The following is a 12,625-nucleotide window of genomic DNA, read 5'->3' on the forward strand; positions in this document are numbered from 1 at the left end:
AAAAGGAAAATTATCTCTAAATGAACTATACTTTTAAAAAAGAAAAATATCAAGAATTAATTACATTTATAAACTTAACATTTACAAAATTTGGCTTTGAAAGTATTTATATCCATCATTGCTAAAGGCAATCTGGAAATTATAGTAAGTTTCCTTTCCTTTCAAGCTCAAACAAAACATCAAACAAGTTGCAGAACCCCATTTGACCTCCAAAATAGCATCTCTGAAACCAATTTAAATGCGTGTTTGTCCAATAAAACAAAAATAACTTTTTATTGTTACATATTTCTGAAATTGCAGTCGGAGTCCCTACTGACACCAAAATGCAGATAAAGTGTTTTCACTTGTCAGGACAATATTACTAGTCTGAGTCAAATAACATGTCAGTTAAAAAAATGGATTAATGCTCAGTCTTTCTGACCCCATGCTAAAAGAGGTCTTTCAGATACATTGCTTCTAGACACATCTCCATTTTCTAATGTCATGTTCATGTTAGTTTGAGAAACAGAAATGGACTTTTTTACACTTCAGATTTTAAATGAAAGATCATTTACAAGGTACTTAGTATGTTTTCTGCAAATGGTAAATATCCATCCAACATTAAAAATGCCTTCAACCTGCAGCTTCTGTCACTATCCAAACTAAAATATACTGTTTGCACCAGTGTGGCAAGAAGTTGTTGGAGTGAGAGCCTATTGGGTTACAGTTAGGCTGTTTTATGACTCTGATCACATTTTGTTTGTGTGGTACAGATGATTGATTTACTTGATATTACATTTACCCTTAATTACCTTTGTGTCTTCAAGAGACAAAACCCTAAAGGAAATCAGCCCTTAAAACGCCTTTCTGCTGTTTTCAGTAGAAGTAAAGCATGCTCAGTAGCTGTGTGCATGATGAACCTGTCAACTTTATGGGCTCCTATACACATGCAGGGAGCCTGCTCCAACGCGCTGTAATTGCAGTTAAATTAGTCTGCTGGAGTGTGGAAATTAATGCACTCTGGCAGCCTCCAACATCACCAGGGCTGGATTAACCTTCTAGTGGGCCCTAGGCAAACAAACTTTTGGGGTCCAGGCCAGTTGAAGCCCCCTCCTCCCCCCAGCACTGCCACCCATGGGGAGTGGGGCTCAGAGCCCCGCTGGTAGGAATAAGCTGTGGCAGCAGCAAGGCTGGCAAAGGGCAGGGAAGGGAAGGGAAGGGAAGGGAAGGGAAAGGAGGTGGATGGGGCCATTCTCATCACCACGGCAGAGGGAAGGCCAGGCCCCTGAAGCTCAGGGCCCTAGGCATGTGCCTAGTTTGCGCATGCATTAATCTAGCCCTGAGCATCACATGTATCAACGTCCCCACACTGAAAAATGGCAGTGGGATGCTTTAAACTAAAGCTTGTTTGATGAGCTTTAGTTCAAACGGCCCCACTACTATTTTTCAGCACAGGTACACTGATACATGTGATGCTCCGGGTGCTTTTAATTAGTGCGGCTTCACTCCCCCCCACACACACCTCCCAGAACAAGTGTATAAACACCCAATGGTTTTCTACTAGGTCTTTTTCTTTGCCACTGCTTTCTGTGCCTTCTCATGTATTCTGTTGATGGTTGTTGTAATATTATTGGTTGAGGATATTATGTCTTAGACAGCTGTTTCTTTGATTGTACACACCTACATGTCTTTACCACTGTTTTAACAATGGACTTTGTATCTTTCGGCAGTTTACTTTTAAAGCAAGCAATATTAATCTCATTCTAATTGCCTTAAGAATCACACACATTGCACTACTTGCCATGTTTCCCATGAGGCTAAATTTTCCTGTTGTCATCGCATCATGACCTTTTGCTTTGAACTCCAATAAATATCATGAAGATTGTGTTATTATGAACGCTAAGCTTGTAGTAAGACAAGAAAGGAAGTAAGTTCGAGAAAGTGACCTGGAAGTGAACCATTTCCTGAATTTAATACTGAATTTACTATATTGAATTTACAAATGGCTAAGGATTATATAGTCTGATTTGAGTTTTTCTAACTAATTTAAATCTCTTTCAACTGAACTGTTAATTAGCATTCTCAGTTGCAACATGGACTTGATTAATTGTTTCTTTCCTGCTGTTTCCTTCAAGGATATCCAGTGAACATTCTCCAAAGCTTCAGATCCGGAGCCACAGTTACTTGAGGGCTGTGAGTGAAGTCTCTATCAATAGGAGTTTGGACAGTCTAGACCCTGCAGGTCTGCTTACTTCTCCCAAATTCCGTTCCCGGAATGAGAGCTACATGAGAGCCATGAGTACCATCAGTCAGGTTAGTGATATGCATGCACAGTTAAGAAAACAAGATCAAACTTAGTCCCTAGCCAATTTAAATATTTATGCAATGTATGTAGTCCTATCATTCTCACTACTGTTGAAAGTAAACCAGATCTGCTACTAATTATGCATTCAAAATAAATAAATAATGACATGTATGTATCTATACTTTCGGTGAAGTATAAGGTTTTGTAACATCAAATCTAAATTTTTAAAATTGACAACTGATTCTGATTACACAACATGAAAGTATATGCTCAGTACTGTTTGATACTCTGATCACTTTAAAGGGTTTCATGTTTGGCACCCAAATATAGGCTTCTAAAAATGTAGGCGTTGGAATCCTAATGTTAGCAAGTAAAGACTTCCAGTTTTCCTTTGAAGTATGGAAACAAACGGTTTGCGGAGAAAAAGCAAAGACCACTGTTCTTTTGTATTCCACAAACGTCATTCTGAAGTGGACTTTAATAGACAATTTTAAGAAGGTTTATTAATTCCATTTTTACTAACATTTTTTAACTTGAAAAACTATAAAGTAATGGCCTTGACACACGTGTATGGTTCAGATGCTAGTTACAAAAATGTGTCTCATTTTCCTGAAGAAAAATGTATGCTATATATAGTCTGCAAGATAAACATCATGTAACTTGGTGCTTTGGAAATTACAAGTTTTGGCACAGTGATGTAGCCTAGTCTTGTATACAGTATGCTTTTGGAATCAACCTACTGTTACGTCTCTCTAGCTACCATTCATTTTTTCGATTTGAATCAACTATTAGCAAACTTATAAAGTATATAATAAAGTAAAAATACTGTAGGTTATTTGTTAAGGTAAGTAAACATCAAGATATTTCAAAAGTATAGGGCTTCAGACTTACAGAATGAAATAATGGCCTCACTGACATCAGTAGGAAGTCAAAAATAAGTTAACTTTATCCTTGAGTCCTTACGAGTGAAGAAAATGGACTAGAAAAGTGACTTCCATTCTGGATGGAGGCTCCAATGCTCAGGGATTGCTGTGTTTGGGCATTACTTTCTCAACAGTGCAACCTGCTCATTACATGCTGTGAAGTCCATGGCGCCTCAAAAACTCAATTTGAAGGAAGCCAAAAGAAGACAGCACCCCAACATGTTAAGCTTGGGATACAATTCTATACAAGACTGGTTGGTTAGTTTAATAGCTTAAGCTTAGAAAAAAGGTCAGAAAAATTAGGTCCCTATATCAATAAAAATAGGCAAAAAAAAAATTAGAGCAATTAAGTGTGAGATACTTGTTTGGCAATTTAAGCTATTGTCTGCCAGTTAGGGTTGTTCTTTACAGCAGGGTTTATCCACTTTTTTTTTCTAAGCAATCCCCCTTACTTCCCTTTGGAAATGATTTCACATCCTAATGGATTTCACTATACAAAAATATTCCCTGACGCGTAGCCTAAACTTTTCTTTCTTAGCATTCAGCCCAGTATAGAATGGGTTGTACTCTCACAGACCACACTAAGCACTTCTGATCTTCCCTGCACCTGCTGAATTCCTGAAAAAAAATGAATACTTCTACATATTACAGTTTAGGGTATATTTTTTCCTGTGATGATTATCAACAGTGTAACTGAGCAGGGTGACTGGGACAGTAGCCCCAGGTGTTGCCAGCTGGGGGACAGTGCAAAAACAGGTGCTGCCACCACACCACTGGGAGCTGGTGCTACCCTGTGCCAGGCTGCTGACCTGTTATGCCTCTGGGGATTACTATAATTCAGTAAGGCCCAGTTTAGGGCTCACTCTTGAGTGTAGAAACACGGGTTGCCCAGTTTGTAAGATATGCAGCATAGCCTTGTGCTTTTTAATGTAACCCAGGTTACAAGTTATCATTATCATCTAACAACCCCAGAACAAAGGTAAATGAGTCTGTTCTGGCTGTTAGCCAGGGTAGTCAGTCCTTTAATTCCAGTAGTAGAGGCTCTATCCAAGGCTTCAGGTTTAATCCCTATTGTTGGCCCAGATGAGTTTGGAACTGAGGTTTTAGCATCCATAACTCAGTATTCTATCTAAGTAGGTAAGTTTTTTATTTGCTTTTATTTTATAAAAAAAATAAAAATTCTGTGATGTGTAATTGCTTTTCATTTTCAAAGCATCCCTTAATTGGGATTATAGGTATTGCACCAATTTGGGGGTTTGTTTGTTTTTTTAATGTGGAAATAGGATGGATCTACGAGATATAATTAAACTGCCTGTGTTTTGCCTCCAGGTGAGTGAGATGGAAGTAAATGGTCAATTTGAATCAGTCTGTGAATCGGTGTTCAGTGAACTAGAATCTCAGGCAGTGGAGGCCCTGGATCTGCCAATGCCAGGCTGCTTCCGCATGAGGAGCCACAGCTATGTGAGAGCAATCGAGAAGGGCTGTTCCCAGGATGATGAATGTGTGTCGTTAAGGTCCTCATCTCCTCCACGCACAACCACTACTGTGAGGACCATCCAGAGCAGTACCGGTGAGTAACAAAAGGGGGATTCAGGAAGGGGCAAAAGAAAGATACCAGTTATCATAACATACGACATGCAGGGTCACATTTCAGCTCCCCTTTGTCAGTACACAACATCTGAAATGCATGGAGATGCTATATTCCATCTTTATTCTGGGGTTAGACAGTGGGAAAGACTTAGAGCTGCCCTCTACATGGGAACATGAAAATCAATGACAAAATGAGTTATGTGGATCCTCTGGCCCAAAATATATCCAGGAGAGCACAGAGGCCACATTATCTATCTCCTCTTCTGGGGTTAGCAACTGCAGGTTGGCTGCATAGGAGCAACAGGGGCTAGATTCTCAACTAGTATGAAGTAGACAAGTAAAGGGACTATGCTGACTTAAGTGGATTTAGTTTAGATTCATTCAAGCCTTATAATGGAGGGGGTTTAAGAAATAGATTTGAATATCCAGGGTCAAGTTTTTTTTTATATCTATTCCTGGTTTGAAAAACCCTTGTTTGAAGCAGAAAGAAAACAATGATAAGTGCTAGATATAGCTATCTGAATTCTCAGAGAAAGAACTCAGAAAACCAAAATAAAATAGATATTTTCATAGGTCTTTTAGAGGAAAAAAAAAGGAAACAAAGTTTATTAAGTGTACACTAGTATCTCTGGAGTGGGATGGCAGGAGCTCCCTCTTCTGACTTATTCTTCTCCCTCCTTTACTCAGGCACCATTTAAATCTTGATTCAGGTCATTAGAAGCTATTTTAAAGTCCACCGTTTTTTTCCCCCATTCTGTATATTTTTATATAGTCTGAGTTTTCTCTTTTTATTGTGTGTTATTGCAGTCTTACAGTGTTTATATACAGTATAATGAATTCCTTCACCCAGTCCTTTCACAATGACATTTAACAACAGATTTGCATCATCAAAAGACACTTTCAGCTCTTGCAGCAAATATTTTCATTTGAATTCATGCTGTTTTGAAGTATCAAATGTAAACATTATTAGAAATATGTTGACGATGCTCATGCTTCAAAGCTCTTTAACAAATAATATGTGAAAAAGTCATTATAACTTAATGAATATTAAGACACATATTCAAGTAACACTAATGCTAATGTTCAAGGTCATTTTGTGTGTGCAGCATTTGCCTATGCAGTTTGCAATCAATTGCAGAGGAAGGCTTGGATGTGTTAGTTTATCATCCAACAGTAGCTCATGACAGATAGCTTGTGAAGTAGGTTGCTCTCTCTTCTGTCTGAAGAGTGTTTCAATGCTAAGAGCTTGCGGTATGCAGGTGCCATTATTGAACTATACTTGATGCCTCAGAGCATTTTTTTTTTTTTTGTTTACCAAAACAGCATTTTGAAGAACAGGACAACAGCTTTGTTAAAACTAGCCCTGTTCTAAAAGAGAAAAAAAATATTCAAATAAACATCAATCTGCATAAGATTAGATAATCATTTCAATTTAAAACAAAGTTGTGGTGGCATAGAAAAATTTCACGTGTTTAGATATGATGTGGGTGGCGAGTAGGAGTAAGAGGGAAAAAAAATGACTGCAAAGGTAGCCCAAAAGGTTGAAGAAAAGAAGGAAATGTTTAGGTATTTTAGGCTGCCATTTGGTTATGCTTATTTTTGTTTTTGGCAAGAGTCCACAGTGTGCTGAGCCACGCAAATAAGCACAAACCCAGGCATGATTCCTTCCCTTAAGCTTATAGTCTAAAATAAATGAAGTCAGCAAAGGATGCAATGAAGGAGACAATCCTATATCTAGAGGGAGAAAACTTCCTCAGCCTGCTACTCCTTTTGCAGTGGGTCTTTTAAAATGAAGAGAAGAAAGCACCTTGCAGGCCTATTAGCTGTGTTATATTATCTTTTATCTTTAATTTCCAGAATTCACAATGTCTGTCCCTTAGAGGGAAGCCACTCGAACCACATTTTTGTGGCTCAAATTTTAATCGAGTAGATTAAAAATCTACTAGTTTTAATCTACTAGATTAAAATGCTTTTTTTCTCGGGTCTGAACCTGAGTTGGTTGTTTAATTCCATCTGTCCTCCCTTGTTCTTGCCTAAATCTGATAGACAGTGAAACAGTAATCATCTTGAGTAGTTCCTATTCATGTACAGTTCAGTACAATAGTGGGGAGAGAACTTGCTGGAGATATAGGGAGAGTAGAAAAAGAATCTCAGAAATGTCTCTACAGATAATGAGTAGCGGGTCCCACAGGGAGTGGTGGGGCCTATGGGGAGTGGCATAAGAAGTGGTGGGGCTGCAGGGAGTGGCATGGCAAGTGGCAGGGGCTGCAGGGAATGGCGGGGGGAGCGGTGGGCAAGCATGCAGAAGGGAATGCAGGGAAACAGGGGTGGTAGGTGGCAGCTAGGGACCCAAGGTGGGGCAGCAGGAGTCCAGAGACTGGGCATGGGTTCTGCTTGGCTGCATCATGTGAGGCTCATATGCAGTCTGCTAGTGCCGCACACGATGGAGCTGGCAGCCCAGCCCCATCTCTCTCTCTCCCACCCCACCCACCATAACCCCACACCTTCCCACAGCCTCCACCCCAACCACATACCCCACACCCCACCACATACACCCACTTACTGCTCAGACACACCATACAGTAGGACTATTATGCAGTCACCTCTAGATACACTTCATAAACACATAAATCAGTACAAAATATTTTTAAATAAAATTAAAGGAAGTTATAGTAGTTGTTTTTTTGTATATGATTTGTTTGTTTTCTGGTTTCAAGCTTGCAGCCCTCTTCCTCCCAAAAGGAGTACTTCTGGGGCAAGGGGAGGGACTTCTGGTGGCAAAGCTCAGGGAGTGGGGGAAGGACTTCTGGTCCCAATATGGTGGCTGGGGGCAGGGGAAGTGTCAAGGGGTGGGGCTACCCATGAGGCCCTCAGCAGCTCGCCAAAACTCAGTAAGTGGTCCTCCACCCAAAATAACTGCCCACCCCTGATTTAGGAGTTTGTAGACTAAACACAGTATCTTGAATCTCACTCAGAAATGACCAGAAGAGTCAAGGAATTGATGTAATGTGTTCCTTCAGCTGACAGCACATAATAGGCCACTTCATTCTGAACCAGCTTTATATACTGAGTAGTCTTCAGGTGTGGGTCTGTGTACCGTTATTTGCTACAACAAACAAAAGGTCACAGAAGCATAAGAAGTCTGCATCCAAAGTGTTGCAAGGGCCTTGTCAGGCTTATTTTTTCAACTCCCATTCTCCACTGGCACAGAACATTATCGCATACAAATAGACTCTGCCCACCTTGGCACTTGTGTGGGTAGAGCTTTCATCACTCTTATCCAATTTTCCACACACATCAATCGAGTTCCTTAAGAGGCAATTCCATCAGACAGAGCAGTGAGTCAGCACCATCCTTCTTCATGTAGGCAATATAGCAACCCCCCACCCAAACCAATGAAAACTCTACTTTAAATTTCTATCACAAAAACTGCTGTCTTTGGAGTAGCCATCTGTGAATGGGAGCCTTAAATTGATCAGATTTGTTTCTGTGGCAAACAAGAAAAAATTATAAAATAGCTCAGCAGTATTTTAGTTAAAATCTGCTGTAAGTAAAATTTGGTGCTGCTGAAGTGAATATGGAGCACCCCTCCAAAGTCACTTCTTTATTAATTGAGGAGACCATATTTTTAAAACCTGGTTTGAGCAATTAGATAACAGATCCAAAGTGCAGACCACGTCCCAGGCTTCCTTGAGCAGAGAGAGGGAAATAAACCATGCAAGTCTTTTGACGCATGATTTTCTACGCTTTTCTAACCTGTCTTAAGGTTCAGTTTCAACTTGCATTAAGGAAAGCTACTACTTAGCTTCTTTTTAACCAGCCCTTTTTTGGTATTGTTTTCCTCACTTTGGGCATAGACCCTGTAACTTCTTCCGCTGTCCTGACTCTAAGTGAAAATCATACTTAAAATGTGCCTGAATTACTCAGTCTTTGTTTCTTTATGGGCAGATTAGCTCTTGAACAAACAGCTCTGAAAAAACAAAAAGAACTTTGAAACAGCTGGTACACAGTCAGTTCCAACTTCCTGCTCCATGTGCAGTGATTCCCCCCCCAAATGCCACCTGGCACAAGCCCTGTGTTTATTTCAGTTGCAATGTTTCTATTGGGTATGAAAGCCTCTTGATATCCGTATATGAAACACTAGGCCCCTCTTGGTCAGATATTCCAAAGAAGAAAATAAAAGCAGTCTGAATGGTTGAAATCCCTTAATCATTGTGTATTGAATAAAGGATTTTTAAAATCATATGTAACATCTCTTTCCCAAAAAACCCAAAAACAACCCCCAAAACTGTCAAGACTGTAGTGTCCTAGAGTGTCCTAAAGAAACCTTTGAGATAACTATATGGTCCTTTCTTTTCTGCTGTCCGCAAACATAACTCAGTTGAATTGCTGTCTATTTGTTTGTTTCTTTTTTAATCAGGAGACTAATATTCTTGGGATTTGCTGAATGGTGTTACTGCAGATAATCTTCCTATTTCTGTTTCTCTGAATGTACACCAGTCAGATCTTGTGGAAACAGTTTCTGTTAATTACTGTGTAGCTTTCAAAATTAGGCTTATTTTATTCAGAAATATTATTCAGTCTAACATATACACTAATGATTGACTAAGGCCTTGGACACCTGTTCATTTGCAGCACTACCCTCAGCGCTTTCTAGCATTACAAAAATAGAGTGCTATGGGTCATGCATACATGCAAAGACCCTTCCCCCCTGCTGTAAAGGTATCCTCTCAAGTCAGGGGAGTTATGGGAGGTTGCTCCTTTGACAGCCTACCCAGTCCCCGACAGTGGCAGGAAGCTGTATATGATAGCTGTTGCTGCTCCAGGGGGGAGGGGGGGACTTCTCTCGGGAAGAAAGAAGGAAGTTTGAAGCTCTGCTGCCTTCTGGGGCTAGGTACAGACAGTCAAAAAGCCCAAGCCTGAATTGATTCAGTCTTTGCAGGTTAGTCTAAACTGCACAAATTAAATTGAAACAGAAGTGAACACATTTACCTTTGATTCAGGAAGTGCAGCCACATGCCTACAGTGGCTCAGGTGAGAAGCTAGGGGGTGCTAGAGCATGGTTCTCTGGGTGTGTGTTCACTTCCTGCTGCCCCTGTGGTCTCTGGGATTTTCAGTCCAGAATTACAGCAGCAGGACTCTGCAGGGTTGCTCATTACTTCCTCTTTCTGCTTTCAGATGCCGCTGGGATTTGTAGTCCACAGTTGTAGCCAGCAGTAGGTTTGAGCAGGGGAAGGTGTGTTTAACCCTCCCTCCCTGGCCCCAGACCCCAGCCAGGGTTTGCCGGGGGGGCAGCCCCCCTGCAGACTGGGCTGCATCTCCAGCTGGGATTGCCTCCTACCCCCACCCTCTTGTCAAGCCAGCCCTCACTGCTCCAGCTACAGAGCAGAGGAGCAGGCCCAACCCTGTTCTCGGGAGCAGACAGCACAGCCCAGCCCAGGGCTGGAAAGCATGCTGGGATTGTGGGGGCTGTGATTTAATTTGAACTGGTAAGGGGTCTGGGGCAGAAGTTTCATAAACTGGTTTGACCCAAATCAATTAAGTCTGATACTACATCCAACCAGGTTTATCTTAAACCAGTTTTTGAAACTGGTTTATATGCACTGAACTTCTGTTCTGTTACAGGTTTAAACCAGTTTCTGATAACTTAAACTGGTTTATGTGTAACTTCTGTCCCTAGCCTGACTGTCCAGGAGCCAACCATCCTTCTTCCCACCCTTCCACACATTCTATGTTCTTCTGACAGTTCCCTCTCAAGTCACTACAACCCATGATAATTACAAAGTAATTTCACTAATTACAATAATAATTCTATTATTACATATAGATCATCCTTGATTAATACATAGTAGTTTCTCATATGTCACTGTTTATGATGTGTTGCACAACATCATTACATTAAGGTTACCATATGTCCAGGTTTTCCTGGACATGTCCTCTTTTTGGGTCCTCCCATCTTGGTCCATGCAGTTTTTTTTAAATCTGAACAAATGTCCAGGATTTTTCTCTACTCTGCTGGTGGGAGCAGGCAGAGGGCAATTGGAGGCAAGGGGTATCACATGTGTCTGTGTGAGCACACACACTTGGCTGGCATGCAGCCAAGCAGGGGGCTGGGAGCAGCCCCAGCAGCTGGGTGCAGGTAAATCTATAGGGAGCAGGGGCTGGGGGAGCAGGGCTTGGGGACTGTCTGGGGAGTAGGTGTCACAGGGTGTGGAGGGGATGGGTGTGTGAGGGAGGCAGGTGTCTGCTGGCACTGGTGGAAACTACCTGGGTGCTAGGGTTGCAGCAGGGCAAGGGGGTATAGGGAGCAGGTACCTGCCCCTCCAACAGGGGAAGGGGACAGGGGGGCCCTTTGAGAGGAGCAGTGCTCTGTGGCTAGATTGGCAGCACAGGGGCCAGTGCCTGTGCTTACAGGGGCTGAGTGGCCAGGAGACACTGCCCAAGGTGGGGAGGAGGGGGACATGGCCAAGCCACCTCCTGCAATACAGAAGCCCCAGCCCAGGGGTGCCACAGGCCTCCCTTCTTCTTCCCTCCCACCTGCACCAGGGCCAGACTCACAAATTGGAGTCACTGTGGTCTCGCCTGGTTGGGATGGGATCAGCTGGAGGCCCCCTCCAGCAGGGCTGGGGGAGCTGTGCCATGGAAGTCTGGGCATGGCGGGGAGGGCAGTAGGCTGTGGGTCAGAAGTACAGGGCACTGGCAGCGCCAAGGAGCTGTGGATCAGGAGTGAAGGGCCTGGGGGCAGGGAACTGTCAGTTGGGAGTGAAGGGAAATGGCAGGGCCAAGGGTCTGTGTAGGATTACCATCTGTCCAGGTTTTCCCAGACATGTCCTCTTTTTTAGACCCCTGTGCTGCATCTGGGTAGGTTTTTAAAATAAAAGCAAATGTTCGCGTTTTCTGCTCTCCCGGGCTGGCTGCTTGGGGCTGGGAGCAGCGGACAAAGTGATTGGCTGCCAGGAGTCATGTGGTCCCTGTCCAGGCTCCGGCAAGCAAGATAAAGAGAAAGAGAGAGAGCGAGCAGGCATGGGCACAGTGTGGGAGCTGCTTGGGCAGCAGGGCTGGGGGTCAGGAGTGAGGGGAACCAGCTAGGCTGGGGGGCAGAGGCAGCACTGGGGTGGCAGGGGCTGCAGGCTTGGAGTGAGGGGCAGGGTGGGGGCACGGAAGAGGGCTCTGGGTCAAGAGTGAGGGGCACCACAAGGCTGGGGGGCAGGGCAGGGGGTTGCAGGTCAGGAGTGCAGGTGCACTGCAGGGCTGGTGGGTAGGGCAGGGGGCTGCAGTAGTGCTGCATTCCTGACCTGGGAGTGACGGGTGCTGGGAGGTGGGCAGGGGGCTGTGGATCAGGAGTGAGGAGCACAGGGGACAGGATGGGTGACTGGGTTGGGTGTGCAGGGCACTGGCAGCACTTTTGGTTTTGCCGCCAGCACTTCTAGTGTCAGTGATCGGGCGCTGGTGCCCCCCGAGTCAGAAGGCATCACTAGCCCATGTCCCCACCATAATATTCCCCCTGCCCCCCCCACCCCCTCCATGATAAGTGTCCTCCTTTTTAAGCCTGGAAATAGGGCAACCCTTGGTCTGTGGGTCAGAAGTGAGGCAGCAGCAGGGTCAGGGGGCTGCAGGTTAGGAGTGAGGTGTCCCCCCAACAGGTGTCCTCTTTTTTGGAACTAGAAATATGATAACCCTCATTAAATATAAGTTTAAATGTGGAATCCCAGTAGTTTCTCTCCACTATTCACAACTGTGTGTTACAAAACCAAGGAGTAATAACATAATACCTAAGAATATGTTTTGTTTGGGTTTTTTTATTTAAAAAAAATAAATTTCTGTAGCC

The 12,625-nt window shown here is 43.2% G+C and overlaps 1 protein-coding gene across 3 annotated transcripts in view; it reads left to right on the top strand.

The window, feature by feature from the left end:
- Positions 1–12,625, top strand: part of DLGAP1 (DLG associated protein 1) — a 546,520-nt gene that overhangs the window by 401,705 nt on the left and 132,190 nt on the right. For all 3 annotated transcript variants that reach the window (XM_019546483.1, XM_019546490.1, XM_019546496.1), the window contains 2 exons: positions 2,115–2,292; positions 4,537–4,777. In XM_019546483.1, the coding sequence (XP_019402028.1) occupies positions 2,115–2,292; positions 4,537–4,777 (419 nt within the window). The remainder of the gene's footprint in view (positions 1–2,114; positions 2,293–4,536; positions 4,778–12,625) is intronic.

The sequence above is a fragment of the Crocodylus porosus genome, unplaced genomic scaffold (genome assembly GCF_001723895.1).
Source record: "Crocodylus porosus isolate Cpor-Errol unplaced genomic scaffold, CroPor_comp1, whole genome shotgun sequence".
Taxonomy (NCBI): domain Eukaryota; kingdom Metazoa; phylum Chordata; order Crocodylia; family Crocodylidae; genus Crocodylus; species Crocodylus porosus.